Genomic DNA, 17,374 nt, shown 5'->3' with positions numbered 1-17,374 from the left:
CGATCCTAATAAAATAATTGGACAGTTGTGGATTATGGATTTGTCTTATCATCTCCTCATTGCTTGCCCAACTTGTCTTTAACGGGTACTATATTGCTGTATTTGGCACGGTAAGTTTGTCCAAGCCCTTTGTGCACCATTCTGTTCCTCGTCAAGATAAAGAGCGGCTTAAAACAATGCATGTAAGAGATTTGTAAGATTTATTAATAATGCAAACAGCAAAGAGGCTGAGGCAAGAACGGAAGAAATAGCAACGCAGAGGCCTCTGTCTCTGCTTAAATCACGGCGACTGCTCGGCAGAGAGCGGTCGAGCAATTCGCAACCCATTCGTTTGTAAATAACGCGACTGAATGGCGTCTCCTCCTTCCCTCTTTTTCCCTCGCTCCTAAAAAAAAAAAAAAATACTACACTCCGTGCTTCTCAACCAAGCATGGGTGCTTCCCCTACGGTTTCCCGCAGCTTTAGATGATTTGAAGGACAGGTAGGTACTCCAATCGGAGAACGACCCCCTCGGGGCTGCGAAGGGATCGACGCCCAAAGGTAAGCGCCTTCGCTGCGGTGCTGAATGAAAGCCGCGGCAGGCGGGCAGGCGAGGGCGGATTGGAATGCCGCACTACTAAGCTAGGCTGCCGGGAGCCCTTCTCGCGCTTATATTGCCGCCGCCGCCGCCGAGGCTGGAGATGGGGATGGTCCACGCATTGGCGCCGTCACGTGTTTTTCTCCTCGGAGTGAGACGGAGTGTCGGCGGCTAGAGGGGGCTGGCCTCATAAACGCAGACGCAGCCGATTGTTTTGGTTTCGGGGGCTTTTCAATAAAAGTCCGCGGAGCTGCGAGTCCTGCGGCAGGAGCACCTCGCCGTCCACAGTCAAAGGAGCGCAAGCGCTAAGCCCCTCGCACAGCCATCCGGCGGTGCCCGTTTCTGCCTGGCAGCGCTGTTTTTTTTTTTTTTTGCCTCCTCCGTTGTGAAGCGCACGAGGAGGGGAAGGTGGTGGTGCAGGACGGAGGGACTTAACTGCCACCGATATTGCCTTCCGAGACTTCTCCGACTGGAATGAAGAAAAGGAGGAGGAGGTGGAAGTCGCCGCCGCCGCCGCCGCGAAAATGTGCCTCCGCCTCCTTCGCTCCTCGGGCAGCTTCTCCGCTCCGTCTGCTTTGCGCTCGACCCTGCTGCAGCCGCCTGCGTGTATTTGGTGTGGAAATGACACTTTTTCTGCCTAACCAGACGGGACTGAATGAGGTCGCTCGCTCCCTTCTCCTGCGCGGGCTGGACAAGAAGAAGCGCCTGCCATCGCGACGCTGATTTGGGATATTGATGTGTTTGTTTGCTCGTCGGAGTTCTCCACCCCGCCGCCGTGGTTCCCGCGAAGGATATTTTTATTTGGCATTTTGGGCGAGGAAGAAAACCCGGTGGCTTCCGTGGTGGTGTTGACTAGCTGGTTTCTTCTTACTGCCATTATTATATTACCATTATCGCTGTTGTTATTTCAAAGGGATTGCTGCTGTCCCTCAGGCGTCCCACGTTTCTCTCCCCCCCCCCCACCTCCTCTTGCAAAACAAGCTCTCTTCTACTCTGCCCTGCCCCGTGGAGTATATTTTAATCGGCTCCTGGAAACCTCTCGGAGGGATCACTTGAGAAGAAGGAAAGGGCTATTTGGGAGAAGAGACGGGGGAACCCCATCCTGCTTCTGGCGCTGGAGGAATTTCCACCCCGCATGGATAAAACGATGCCCGCTTTCCTCTGCTCGTCGGCGGCTTCTCGGACCAGTTTCTCCTGGGGCGACATCGAAACTAGACTTTTGAAAGCTGCATTTCTCCTGCGGAGGGTGATTTGGGACTAAAAACTGCCACCCAAGCCCTGCTCCTGGAGCTGGGAGGAGGCTCTGGCCACTGAACAGCTGTTCTCTCCCTGCCACTCTTTCCTCCGCCACTCTGTTTTTGGAAAGGATTTCCAGAACTATCTTTCTGCGTCGTTTTTATTTTTATTTTGGAGTGAAGGAGGGGATTTGCTGCTGCTGCTGCTGCTGCTGCGTGGATTTCTGTTTTGTTGTTTCTTTCCGAAGCTGCTCTTTGCAGCAGGAATTGCTGTACCTTGTTTTTTTTCTCTCTCCAGCATGGCTAGCCCCACAGATAATAATGAGGGCTTCTTCTCCGATGTCAGGAAGGTGGGTTACTTGCGCAAACCCAAGAGCATGCATAAGCGCTTCTTCGTGCTGAGAGCAGCCAGTGAGTTGGGACCCGCCCGGCTGGAGTACTATGAGAATGAAAAGAAATGGAGGCACAAATCAGGGGCTCCCAAGCGCTCCATTCCTCTGGAGAGCTGCTTCAATATAAACAAGAGGGCAGATTCCAAAAATAAACATCTGGTGGCTCTCTACACCAAGGACGAGCACTTTGCCATTGCTGCTGACAATGAGCTTGAGCAAGAAAGCTGGTACCAGGCACTGCTGCAGTTGCACAACCGTGCCAAGAGCCATCAGCACCACCACCATCAGCACCATCACCATCACCACCACAGAGATGTCACAGTGGGAGGTGGGACTTTGGGAATGGGAGAGGCAGGGGAGGATAGCTATGGTGATACGGCTCCTGGCCCAGCTTTCAAAGAGGTCTGGCAAGTGATCCTGAAACCAAAGGGCTTGGGGCAAACCAAGAACCTGATCGGAATCTACCGCCTGTGCCTAACCAACAAGACCATCAGTTTTGTCAAGCTAAATTCCGATGCGGCAGCTGTTGTGTTGCAGCTGCTCAATATCCGGCGGTGTGGCCATTCGGAGAATTTTTTTTTCATTGAGGTGGGGCGCTCTGCTGTCACGGGACCAGGTGAGTTCTGGATGCAGGTAGACGACTCGGTAGTAGCACAGAATATGCATGAGACCATCTTGGAGGCTATGCGGGCAATGAGTGAGGAATTTCGGCCTCGGAGCAAAAGCCAGTCGTCTTCCAATTGCTCCAATCCCATATCTGTGCCTCTCCGCAGCAGGCATCATGTCAACAACCCACCCCCCAGCCAGGTGGGACTTACTCGTAGGTCCAGGACTGAGAGCATAACTGCCACTTCTCCTGCTGGGAGTGGCGTGGGAGGAGGGATTGGGGGCAGACCCAGCTCTTTCCGCGTCAGAGCCTCTAGTGATGGAGAAGGTACCATGTCCAGACCAGCTTCGGTGGATGGAAGTCCGATGAGTCCAAGTGCTAACCGATCCCATTCACATAGGCACCGTGGCAGCTCCAGGCTTCACCCCCCTCTCAACCACAGTCGCTCCATCCCAATGCCTTCCTCACGCTGTTCCCCTTCAGCCACTAGTCCAGTCAGCTTGTCATCCAGCAGTACCAGTGGCCATGGGTCAACTTCAGACTGTCTTTTCCCACGTCGATCCAGTGCCTCAGTCTCTGGCTCTCCCAGTGATGGAGGTTTCATCTCCTCTGATGAATATGAATCAAGCCCCTGTGACTTTCGCAGCTCGTTTCGTAGTGTTACCCCTGATTCCCTGGGACACACCCCTCCTGCCCGGGGAGATGAGGAGCTTAGCAACTATATATGTATGGTGGGGAAGGCTGCCTCATCCTGCTGCAGTATCACAACTCCTAATGGTCATTTTGCCCCCCGTGCCTGCCATCTGCAGCAGCAAAGTCGCTACCCTGCTGTCCCATGTTGCCTCCGACTTGGAAACGAGGATGTAGGTGATTTGGAAAAAAGCTTCAGAAAGCGGACACATTCTGCTGGAACCTCTCCTACCATCTCCCATCAGAAGACTCCTTCCCAGTCCTCCGTGACCTCCATTGAAGAGTATACTGAGATGCTTCCCTCGTATTCTTGTAGTGGCAACAAGTTTTCTTCTTATCGACATTCTGCCTTTGTGCCAACCCAGTCTTACCCCGAAGAGTGTCTAGAGATGCACCAGGTGGAGGGAAACCACCACCGGACCAACTCTGATGATGGCTACATGCCAATGTTGCCAGGAGTGGCACCTATGCCCAGTGGAGGTAGTACATCCAAAGGTGGGGATTACATGCCCATGAGCCCCAAGAGTGTGTCTGCTCCACAACAGATCATCAATCCTGGGAGAGGAGGTCGCCATGTGCAGGCCATGGTGGACTCAAATGGCTACATGATGATGTCTCCCAGTGGCAGTTGTTCTCCAGACAGTGGTCCCACTGGCTACAGCAAGCTATGGATAAATGGGACTAATAATCATACAAAACTCTCAGTCGAGAGTAATGAGGGCAAGTTGCCAAGTGGAGGCAGTGATTATATTAATATGTCTCCAGCCAGTGGTTCTGCTACCAGCACCCCTCCAGACTGTTACTTTACCAGCCCAGGACCTCCAGGCCCAGAAGAACCACTAGTGCATGGTTCTGCCCAGTCCCAACATAAACCCATCTATTCCTATTTCTCCTTGCCACGTTCCTTCAAGCACAACCAACGCAAGACAGGCAAAGAAGAAAACGGCCAGATGCATATGTCCTTCAGCTCTGGCCGCTTGCTTTATGCCGCTGCTGAGGATTCTTCTTCCTCTACTAGTAGTGATAGCCTTGGCTGCCCTGGGGGACAAGAGGGTGGTGGGTATTCTCTTCCCATTAAAACACAGCCATTGCAGCCTGCTGCTTGTACTGTGGACACAGCTGTGCGGACCAAGAATCATCTGGCCAGACCTACTCGTTTGTCCCTGGATGGCCCAAAGGCCAGCACTTTGCCTCGTACTCGGGAACAGCTCCCAGAGCCCAAGAGCCCCGGAGAGTATGTGAACATTGAGTTTAAGCAACCAGTCTTCCCCTCACCTTTATCCTACGGAGAGACTGGCTCCTGTTCAGAGGAGTATATGAATATGGATTGGGGAACTGCTTGCCCAGCCAGCTTGGCCTCCATGCAGTCAAGCCGGAGTGGGACCACCCACAGTGGCAACCGGGACTATATGAGCATGCAGTTGAGTGGTGGAGCACCGTATGTAGTCTGTGCCCACACCCCATCACCTTCCTCCCCGGCCCTCCTACTGAGTTATTCTGAGAAAAGCCCACCACCCATGCAGCTGCCTTCTCCGCCTTCTCAGGCTCAGCCAAGCAATCTGGCTGAGATTTTACCCCATTCCTGCTCCTCATCTATGATTGGGGGCCCAGGTGCAAACAGCGCCTTTACACATGTCAGTCTTGGTCCCAATCGCAGCACCCAGAGTGCCAAAGTGATCCGTGCTGACCCCCAAGGAGGTCGGCGCCGCCATAGTTCTGAGACGTTTGCTTCTTCTGTCACTCCAAGTAGTAGTCTTGGAGCTTCAGCTCTACTCCATGGACCAGGAGGAGGTCCTGACGATCCAAAACGTCACAGTTCAGCCTCCTTTGAAAATGTCTGGCTCAAGCCTTCATCTGGGGCACTGGGAGTTGCTTCTTTGGGTCTTGGTACAGCATCACGGAGGGAGCAAGCAACTAGCGGAACTGGGGGAGGCTTTGAGAATGGGCTGAATTACATTGACCTGGACTTAGTGAAGGATTTTAACCACAGCCAACATCACCATCGCAACCTCCACCCTCAGGAGAGTACTGGTCTGCTAGGAGTCAAGCAACCATCTCAGCAGCATCAGCCACCTAAATCTCCAAAGCAGCCTTGTGGGAGTAACCACTTGAGTGATGAATTAAGTGCATATGCCAGCATTAGCTTCCACAAGCATGAGGACATCCAGTAGAAACCAGAGACAAGGTGAGCATATCATAAGTTAATCACTAGTTCTTAGCTTTGGGATGGGAAGCATGATGTTCTGTATGAAGTAGGATGAGTTGAATCATTTGTGTTACACCTAATGACACCATGGCTAGGTCATATTCTGTCAGCACAGATTACATAATGGGCTGTTACCCACTTTGCCTTTAGTCTGCCCTGTTTGCTGTGTACTATCCTTTTTATTTGATAGCACATTAAGTAATAGGTTGGTAATGAATCAGCATGTGTCACTAGGTTTAAGAGAAGGATGTGGAAAAGTGTTCATTCTAGTTAAAGAAGGTAAGGATTAGAAGACAGTCTTCTGTTCACTGTTATGCTACAAGCATAGTTCAAAAATGTCTTTAAAATCTGTTGTTACTTGTCAAGGGAGAAATTGTTTTGGATTTTGGGCTCCAATTGTTAATTACAGAAAAGTGTGTGAGCTCATGAGCACATAACAGTCTAAAACATCTCCTGCCTCCACATTTTACTGTGCAATAACCTTTGAAAAACACTTGATCTTGATTATGGTGCCAGTTGCCCAAGGAACAACTGCAAAACATGACCAGTTAAAAGTCCCAATAATGGAACACTGAATAGATTGTTACATATCTTGGTTTTATAATTTAAAAGTTCCTTTGGAAATAAGGCAGTGTATAATGGAGCACCCTGAAGCATAGTAAGTCTGTAACATGTCCAGGCTTGATGTTTTTGTTGTTGTTATTTTACTAGTTGTAATGTGGGTGTTTTCTCTGTGAAATCTCTTAATCTACTTTTGGTTGGAATTTTGAGAAGTGTCTGTTAGTGCTCTACTGCCCTACTTGTTTAACCTTCAGACAATTGCAGTGGCAAAGAAAGAAGTCCTCTGTGTGTGTGATTGCACTAGCGTGTATGCTGCATATGAAAAAGAGGTGTGGCCTTACATTTAGGAGCTGAGAATGGAAACCTCTGCAGTCTTAATTCTGAATGTGCTAGGGAAAAGTTTTGTGGCCCTGGGCAAGTTTCCTTACATACATGTAGTAATACCTCAAAGGATTGCTATGAGGATTAATTAGATAATGTTTGAAAAACACTGTGGGCATGAAACAAATGACGCTCTGCTAACCTGGAGAGAGAGACAGAGACAAACAGATAGAGAGAGACAGACACACACACACACACACACACACACAGAGTGTGTGTGTGTGCATGCTTGTCACTATTAAGAAAGTTTGCACCGAGAAAGATTGCAGGACCAGCAATTCCTAAGTCATAAGCTAGGTAGAATTTCTATAAACCTGTTGCACCTCAAGAAAAGCATTAAATGGAGAGGCGGGGTTGTTTATAGCTCGAGTCTGCAGAGCAAAGCAGAAAACCAAGGGTTTTTTCTCTCCCTATATTGGACCTTTTTTGAGCTATGTGTTTTAAGGGACGTGATTGTAGCAACCACTTTTTAAAAATATTTCTTTTACTGCATATTTTGTCAAAATCACAACTATGATTCTGTTCCAAGCTTTGTTACCCTCACAGTTGTCTTGATTGGAACTTAACCCTTTTGCCCTCCCACGTTATCTTTGATCCATAATAATTACTGGTGAGCCATAAAAAATGTTTATACTGGCACAGATGGAAGTGAAATCAGCAGTATGCTTTTTGATCTTAAAATGTCATAACACAATTCTTCTGTGACGTGTTTTAATTGCTTGTTTGCTGGTTCCAAGTATAAACAGTGTTGAGGGATGGCAAAAGTAATGGCTTTTAAAATATCCTGGAATAGGTTTCCTGCAGCTGAACTTGGGAGACCTACAGATGAATACTAAACCCTCTGAATGAACAACATCAACAACAGAACACTTTTCATTGTGAAAAACAAATCAAGCATCTTATTACTGTTTTCAACTAAGTAATTTACCACATATTACCGTATGTGGAATATGAAGAAAGTGTGGTTCCTCTTACTGTATGTGCACCAAAGCATTTTTAAAATTTCAGAATGAGAAGAGCAAAGAACAAAAAATAGATGACATTGAATAATTTTTAAAGAAAAAATAAAACAAAAATAATATCAACAGAACTTTGACACATATGTTCCAATATCTGAGAAATAATAACCAAGTTGCTGTATCCAACAATTCTCGTTCGTTTAACATCTTTTCAGAAATAGTTTAAATGATTTGCCCGCACCATTCTCTTATGTTCCAGTGTGCTACAACAGAATTGTTTCTCCCATTTTGTTTTTGTTCTTAATGAGAGGCAACCTATGCAAGTCACAGAACTGCTACAGATATTATAGCATTGACGCTGCAGAACTATATGCAGTTACTTGTTTTAACTGTTCATTCAGTGTGCTAATATCCAGTTAGTCATGGAATTTGCACTAATCAGCTAGCAGAAAGGAATATCTTATAGCTAACATTATGGGAATATGATCATGCCTTTTATTTTTTAATGGTTTCCCTCAGTGTTGTATTAGAGATGTGGTCTGCATGTGTGCATTGTTTTAATTTCAAAACCAACATGATTTTTAGTGCAGCGTTTTAAGATAATGATTGTTGTAGGATAATGGTCGTAGTAGATTACAATTCAAATGAAAATCACTAATCAAATTATATATTGAATTTTTATTAGGCAGGTCTCTTCCCCCGCTCCCCCAATAATGCATTCTAGTTTCCAGCATCTATTTAGAAACAATTTCATTTTTGTAGCAAATGTTTGCACTATTTGAAGGAACGGATGGGAAATTTAACTTTGAGAAACATGATCTCTGCATTGTTGCAAAGCAATCCATCCATTTTAAAAATATCAAATTAACAATCCTAATTGTTGAAAATTATCCAGCAGTCATTTCATTCTTCATTCTAGTGGCTCTGTTTGTATATGAGAGAAAGCTGCATGTTCAGATCTCATCCCTGCTACTGTGTGTTTGTATGTGTTTGTGTTTGTGTATGTATGTTTCTGTGTACACATATACTTTCATGATCAGGAATCAAGAAATGGACATCTAGCATTTCTATATATTATTGGGTATTTGTCATCCATACATATGGAATACTCACTTTATTGAATGGAAAGAGAGATTGACAAAAGGTTATTAATTAAATTTCATTTAATGAATCAAAACAAACCCAAGTCTTTATTTTCAGTGCTATAAAACAAGAGAAATTAACCCAGCCATGTCAATCTGCTCTGCTGACTAGTACCAGTCTATTAGGAAACAAAGTATGCTTATCTATGCCATAAAGACAATCTAATTAATATAAAGCAACATGTTATGTCAATTTGAAGGGCAAGTGATCTGTGAGCACTGAATGCAGAGCAGGATTGTCACATATAGTGTGAGGCATAGCCATAGCTGCATTCTGCATTCTGCATTCTGAACCAGTTGACAATTTTCAAAGGCAGCCCCATATAAAGTACTTTACAGTATTGGAGTCATGAAGTGATTAGAACATGAGTGAAGGCTCTCCTTCCTGGAGTCTCCCAATCCAAGAGAGAGCAAAACTAGTTCACCAGGTGAAGCTATGTGAAGGGCTTCTAGACCATAGCTGCCATCTCAGCTGTGAATCTAAGAAGACAATCTGATTGTATACTACTCTTGAAAGGGGAAGTCCAACAGCATGGAAGTTTAAAGATGAAATTTCCCCAGAACTAGATGGCCTAACGTCCTCAGCCCTTAATCTTCATTGGACTCTGCAGAAGACAGTTTTTCCATATATCCAGACTTGCATAGCCTCTAGCACTGGGACAGGATTTAATGACTTTGATTGGCTGACCTGGGTTGAAAGATATAATTAAATATCATCAGCCTAGTGATGATAGTGGATCCCAAACTGGCATATGTCTATGCTTTCATGTGGATGTTAAGAGGATTAGGGTTTTCTGGCACCCCAATAGGAGGTCTCTAGTAAGTAACCCTTCCCCACAACTACACTGGGAATAGGACCAAATCCTACTTCAAACAAAACACATGTATTATTACTGTGGCAGAGATTTTTTGTTATATTTTTACAATAATATTTTAACTGATCATATTATAGTATATGGTGCTTATTAGTAAAGCAGTGGCAATTGATAAGTATAATACACAGCTTCTTTTTTCTTCTAATTTTTCTTCTTTTTTTTAAATATTATTTTGATAATCAGATATTTATGGAAGGTTTTTAAATGTAGGTGCTTTGCCAATTTTGTCCTGTAATGAATGAGTAAATGTATTAAAAAAGAAAAGAGACTCACTGTAAAATGGTGCCCTAATTCTCAATCCCTGGAGTCAGTCCAGAAAAATAGCATGACTGGCAGTATTGAAAGCTGCTTCTTCTATAAAGAAGGCAACAGCATAGCATGGACCTAATCATTGGTTTACTTCCATGGCTGTCTTTAAAAGCCTGGAGATACCTGGATCCAAAAAACAGGTGGCCAAATTTACAGCGCAGAGTATCCTTTCCATTTACTTTGTTGTTGGAGTCAACACATCCCAGAAAATAGCACAATATGGGTTCCCAGGAACATCAATCAGACCTGCCGAGTCACAGGCCAACTTGGAGCAGATCTGAGTAACTTGTATCTGTTAGGGGACTACAGCATTGATTGTCTAATCTGGACTCTTACAGTGATTCACAATACACATTTTAATTTACATTTGGACGTCCAGATAATGGATGGCATTTAAGTAATGGAAGCAAACATATACTTTTAATATTTTGTGTGGTTGATCCTCTTTATTTGTTTAAGCCTGGCCTAGTTGGAGAACTATGAGGGTTGGTGCAGAACATATATATGGAACATCAACTTGTTTACTGCCTTATATTTCCCTATAACCTAATGGCAATGCAGCAAAAGGTGATCAGGTCTATTTTTTCCCTTGGAATTGCACCCTTTTCCTCTTCAGGCATTTTAGGACCAAAGAAGCAGCTAATTTGCAATTATACAAATTTTGGAGAAACTTGTCATGTTATCATTAATTTATATTATGTAATTCTATTACGTATAGAATGGAATATTTTTCGTATTACAATCAAACTTTTGGATTTCCTCAAGGAATTTGCAACAAAACATTTACATTGGATATCTTGCATTTTAAGTACTAAAAATATGTTTAGTTTAACATTTGTGTTGTCATGTTCAATAACATTTGAGTTTAAGAGAAGAGCAAATTGAGCATGTAAAGTATAAGGTAGAATATGCTTGTCAGAAATATTTGAGAAACAGCATACAGTGTCAAGCAATTAAATGTCAGCCACTCAGGATTTTGCTGCCTGAATGGAACTCAGTCCATTTGCACTAAGTGTGGAGAGCTTTCATGACGTAACTTGTATTATGTGCATTCCTGAACAAACAAATTTAGGATTCTCCAAAGTAAACTTTAAAAAAAATGTTTTGTGGCTACAAATGGAAGGAAATTGGCAGTATCTTATCCCTTCCTGAATAGAGATACTTTTTGCTCATACAATTAGCTGCCATCAATAGGTTGAGTTGAAATTATGACGTTTATGTTTATTCTTGCCATTTTCTTCTGGGAGCTTATACCAAATTGTGAAGGTTCAGGAATGAAAATCAATCTAAACATTTTGAAAGAGAGTTGTTCACATCCTAGGTGCAGGTGAATAGTGATACTGTACTCTTGGAAAGATGGAATTCCAAATGTGGAAACTCTGTTATATTAATCTTATTCTTTCCTTATCACAGATAATATTAACCATTTTTTAAAAGTTGTTTCCTAACTACTTCTTTCTAACTTCTTCTATTGCTATCTAGCATTTATTTTTCTTCATTGTGCTGTTGTATGAAACATAGCATTAACATGGCATTTGCCTTTTGAAAACATTTATGCATATCCCTAGAGAAAGATAATGTGAATTGATTCTGTACTGAATACAATATTTCTTTTAAATACAGCAGTCAGAGTGTACACTGAGTATATGCACACTCTTTTTTTAAAGAAAGCAAACAATATACTAGTCGCCTAATTGGTTGGAAATATAACTTTTAAAAAGTAATCAACATTCAGAGCCAGAATGCTCCAAGGATATTATTTGGGATTAGATCAAAAACAATTTGTATATGTACTTGAAATTCAAAAATAGATTCTAGTAACAACTTTTATTTTTGTAAAATAAAATGGAGAATTCTGAGATATAATCATATCTTGCCTTTTTAAAAGTGAAAAAAATGGTACAATCTTTTTCTTAAATTTTATTTTTTGCATCATTTATTGTACCTGATAAAATGATTGACAGGACAACAGAAATAGAGGTGAAAGCTGTGCTGCCAATCTTACAAATAAATTACTTTTGATCGGATAGAAATTCAATTGTGGTATTTACACTAAAGTTTTGGCTAAGCAAATACTTCAGTGTAGAGACATAAACATTTCCATTCATTGTGCTTTTGGGAAGAGATTTGCATGTGTATCAGTTTGGTCTCATCACACTTGGAAATGGTTTGGAAGAAATGTTTTGGACAATAGTACCTCTATTGCTTGTTAAAGAGTTCACATTTTTTTCAGGCTTCCACATTAGGCTAAAAAATTATACTGTTTTAAAGAATGCATTCATTTCTTACAGGTCAACTCTTTTGCACACAAAAGGTTGTTTTAATAATAGTAGACAGAGTAGAGATGCTGTGTTTATATGCAGTCTGAAGCATTTTTTCACAATTTGTTTTCAAATTATGCATAATCCTAATATCCAGATAGATTGAAAAAGAAATGCTAGTACTTTTATGTTCTAATATATTGTGGATGATAAATGGTGAAAGATTAAATGTTGCAGTTATAAATTAATATGATTATTCTAGTAATGTTAGCTGTTTAAACATCCATAAATAAGTGTTACAAATATTTCTTTTGTCCCACTTGTGTCTTGCATGTTTCTACAAGGGAAAAGATGTGCAGGCATGTGTCTGGGGTATATGGTTTCCCAGGCTTTTGAACTAGTAAGGAATGTTTCCCAAGAGGGAAGAATGAATGGTTGGATGGTGCATTTTGCCTAAAGGTTTAAAACTCAAAAGGAAATGTTATCATGTATTCAAGTCCTGTTTCACAAACCCCTTTGAACAAGATCCTACATAAAGTCTTTGTTATTATCAAACTCCTTTTAATAACAAAAAGGGGTCTTTCCAAAGCATGTTCATGATGATGTTGAGAATGATGATGTTGAGAAAGTGAAGGATGTGTGCAAATTATAAATTTAATCTTTTCAAAATTTAATTACATGAGAAAATTAAGTTTGCATAATCACAATAGCACAAATCAATTTGTTGCTAATATCACTATGGATACACCATCACTTTTTCCCAATACATTTGCTATGATTAAGTTGAGGATATCAGAATTCAATATAAATATAAACCTATTTTATGGTGGATAATGAATTATTGTTAATGTTCTGTATGATTAATGAATGAGCAAAAAGTAGCACGTATTTTGGGGGATGTAATTACTGAAATATCAAGTGTAAAATATGAATGGAATGAGCAATGTATATATTAGTGACATAATATTCTAAGTTATAATTATTAAATTCTGATTATATATAACTAATCCTAACCCTACCTGAATTTGGCTTGGTACAGGGAGAATATTTTATCTAATATTTGATTCCTTATCTGATTTCTTATATCATCTTCCAAATTCTATGGCATTGTTATTTATTATTTATTAATATTTATGAAATGCATAGCTGTTACATTCCTATAGGAACTCAAGATGCATAACAGTCCTTTTTTCATATCCTGCCCACAACAATCACCAAGTAAGACAGATTTGCTTGAGAAAAACTGACTAGTCCAAATTCACTTAGTAAGCTGAAGTGGGACTAGGTCCTACTTGATCACTTTTAATCACTGCTTGTTTTTAAGGTTTATGGATACAAAATTCATTCATAAATTTATTATAAACTGCCTTCATCTTAGGATATGGCAAATCTAAAAAAGAATTGCTAACATTGTCTCAAAATGTTGAACAGAACTTTTTTATTTTTCTTTAAAAAAAAAACACAAATATGTCATCATTTGTCAATCATTAAGACATTAAAGTACAATTTTTTTGTGTGTGTGTACCCCTCCCTCCCTCCACCCCCCCACCCCCCCCTCCTCCTCCCCCCCCCGACTTCCCAGAACCCGTACACGGTATGGATTTTTAACTAACACAGTCTAAAATCTATTGAGAAAAAAGAAATAAAGAAATTAATGACATTCTAGATTGACTTTAGCTTCTTCTTACTGAACTGACTTTTAACAGTTTAAATCATTTCTGATCTTAAGCATAGGCTAACTGGAATTTCTTAGTCCCGTATTTATTTTGTATATAGTCAATCCATTTTTTCCAGTCTCGTTTATATATCTCATTTGAATGATCTTTGAGATATGCCGATATTTTAGCCATTTCAGCTAAGTTTGTTACTTTCAATGTCCATTCTTGGATTGTAGGCAAGTCTTCCTTCTTCCAATATTGCGCCACCAACAGTCTTGCTGCAGTTATCAGGTGCAGAATCAAATTAGTCTCTACCACTGTAAAGTCAGTACATATACCTAGTAAAAATAACTGAGGACTAAACTTTATCCTTCTTTTAAAAACATTTTGCATGACCCACCATATTTTTATCCAAAATGCCTTAACCTTTTGGCAGGTCCACCATATATGATAATATGTAGCATCGAGAGAACCACACCTCCAACATTTAGGCTGTACATTCGGATACATAGAAGCCAGCTTTTTAGGATCTAAATGCCATCTATAGAACATCTTGTAAAAATTTTCTCTCAGATTTTGAGCTTGTGTAAATTTCACATTTCTTACCCAGATTCTTTCCCATGTATCCAACCTTATTGGTTCCTCAATATTTTGAGCCCATTTTATCATACAATCTTTAACTAATTCTGTTTCCGAATCCATCTGTATTAATACATTATATATCCTCTTTATATGCATTAAGCTTTGATCTCTTATTTGTTTAAACAGATTATCCTCAACTTGAATAAAACCAATTTTTTTATCTATTTTCCACCTAGCCTGTAATTGCCCATACTGGAACCATGTTTGAACTACCTTCTCCTCTTTTAATACCTCTAAAGATTTTAATTGTAATACCCCCCTTTCCGAGGTAAGAAGCTGTCTGTAAGTAATTTTGTCCTGTTTTTGTGCTGTATTCATATTTTCAATTGCGTGTCTAGGAATTGCCCACATGGGTATCTTGTCATTTAATTTATATTGGTATTTCTTCCAAACCCGCAATAAAGCATTTCTTAAAATATGACTTTTAAAATTCTTATCCAATTTTTTGTTGAATAACAGATAAGCATGCCAACCAAATACCAGATCGTGTCCCTCAATATTCAATATTCTATCATTGGTTAAATGAATCCAATCACTAATTACAGATAATGCCACTGCATCATAATATAGTTTTAAATTAGGTAGTTTCAATCCTCCTCTCTCACGTACATCTTGCATTATTTTCATCTTTACCCTCGGCTTCTTTCCTGCCCACACAAATTTGTTGATACCCTTCTGCCATTCTAAAAGGTTCGCATCTTTTTTAAGTATAGGTAACATTTGGAAAAGAAATAAAAATTTTGGTAAAATGTTCATTTTCACTGCCGCTATCCTACCCAGCAAAGATAAGTGCAATTTCTCCCATTTTTTCATCTCTGTCTGTATGCTATGCCAAAGTGGTTCATAATTATGCTTATATAATTTCCCATTTGAAGTTAAAATGTTAACTCCAAGATATTTGACTTTTTTAACTACCTCACATCCTAGCATCACTCCTAATTCTTCCTTTTGTTTAATATTCATATTTATAGCTAATATTTTGGTTTTTCCTAAGTTTATTTTAAAGCCCGACACTTGACCATATTGATTAATCGTATTCATTAAAACCATACTGGATTCCTGCGGTTGTTCCAATATTATGACCAAATCATCTGCAAAAGCGCGGACTCTATATTCTTGCTGCCTAATCTTGATCCCTTTTAAACCATCGAAGCCCCGTATTTTATTCAACAATACTTCCAAAGTTATAATAAACAATAATGGGGACAAAGGACAGCCCTGTCTTGTACCTTTTCCAATTTGAAAAGAGTCTGTTAAACTTCCATTGACTATAATTTGTGCTGTTTGCTGTTGGTATATTGCTTTAATTGACTGTAAAAAATTATCTCCTATCTGCATTTTTTGCAGTATCTTCAACAGAAATTGCCAGTTAACTCGATCAAAGGCCTTTTCAGCATCCAAAAATATAAACGCAGCAGGGATCTGGTTGTTCTTTCCCAAATATTCTAATGCATTAATAATTAATCTAACATTACTTTTCATCTGTCTCCCTTGTATAAAACCTGTTTGGTCCGTATGTATCAATTGTTGAGTGACCAACATTAACCTATTTGCTAATATTTTAGTAAAAATTTTATAATCTACATTCAGTAATGAAATAGGTCTATAATTTTTGGGTTGAGTAGTATCTTGATCTTCTTTGGGTATCAAAGATATAAACGCTGTCTTCCAAGATGGAGGGACTTTACCTTCCGTTTGAATCATATTAAATAATTCTCTAAGAGGTTCTACAATTTCTAACTGTAACTTTTTATAGTAAACCGCTGTCAAGCCATCTGTACCTGGTGCTTTCCCTGAGTTTAATTGCTTAATTACCTGCAGGATTTCCCCCGAGGTTATTGGTTGATTCAATTTTTGCCTGTGTTCTTCTCTAACTGAAGGTATTTTCTCTTTGTCTAAATATTTGTCTATGTCTAAACCATTAATTTTATCCCCTTTATACAGTTCTGTAAAAAATTCCCAGAAAGCCTTTTGAATCTCTTCCTGTTGAAACACCTCCTTCCCTCTGTAAATCAGTTTAGATATATTTCGAGTTTTCCTTTTTTTCCTAATCTGATAAGCTAACCATCTGCCAGGTTTGTTTGCATTACAAAAAGTATTGTGTTTTGCATATAATAAATTAGTAGCTACCTGGTCAGAGATCAACATGTCAAATTGAGATTTTAATATGTTAATAGCTTCCTTAACCTTTGTATCGTCTGGGTTCATTGTTAACTCCAGCTCTTTTCTCTTAATTTCCTCTTCCAGTTCTGTTCGTTTTAACCCTTGCTTATTTCTATGTGTTTTATTTATATTCATCAAAACTCCTCTCATATACGCTTTGCTTGCGTCCCATACAAATTCCATAGATGTACCCTTATTCATATTCAAAACAAAATATTCAGATAGTAATTTTTTACAATCATTAATATACTTTTCATATCTAAATAAGTTTTCATTCAATCTCCAAGACCTTCTTGCCTGCACTACCCTTCCCAACTCCATCCAAACTGGGTTATGGTCCGAAAGGACCCTAGCTGCAATCTTTGTTTTCTTGACCCTAGAAAGCAAATCATTAGTGGTTAGAATAAAATCAATCCTTGAGAGGGATTGATGCCTGTCCGAGAAGAAAGTGAAGTCATATTCCTCTGCATTTCTTTCTCGCCAAATATCTCTCAATTCAAAATCATCCATAATGTCAAAGAAAGATTTGGGTAACTTTGCTCGCATCTTGGTATTTAGGCGGGAAGTCTTCTTATCTCTCTTAGTGTCTATCACTCCATTCCAGTCACCCAATAGTATACAGGAACTATAGTCCCACTGTACTAATTTAGCATGAAGATTTCTATAGAATCTATCTTGCTGTTGATTGGGAGCATAAATTCCCAAAAGTAATGTCT

General features: G+C 40.4%; 1 protein-coding gene across 1 annotated transcript in view; it reads left to right on the top strand.

The window, feature by feature from the left end:
* Positions 1-706: 706 nt before the first annotated feature.
* The window catches only part of IRS1 (insulin receptor substrate 1), a 54,636-nt gene continuing 37,968 nt past the window's right edge, over positions 707-17,374 (top strand). The window contains exon 1 of the mRNA XM_032226024.1: positions 707-5,686. Coding sequence (XP_032081915.1) covers positions 2,112-5,672 — 3,561 coding nt within the window. The 5' untranslated portion in view covers positions 707-2,111 and the 3' untranslated portion in view covers positions 5,673-5,686. The remainder of the gene's footprint in view (positions 5,687-17,374) is intronic.

Source organism: Thamnophis elegans, chromosome 10 (assembly GCF_009769535.1).
Source record: "Thamnophis elegans isolate rThaEle1 chromosome 10, rThaEle1.pri, whole genome shotgun sequence".
Taxonomy (NCBI): Eukaryota; Metazoa; Chordata; class Lepidosauria; order Squamata; family Colubridae; genus Thamnophis; species Thamnophis elegans.
Note: the sequence above shows the minus strand (reverse complement) of the source record. Positions and strands in the feature narration are given on the sequence as shown.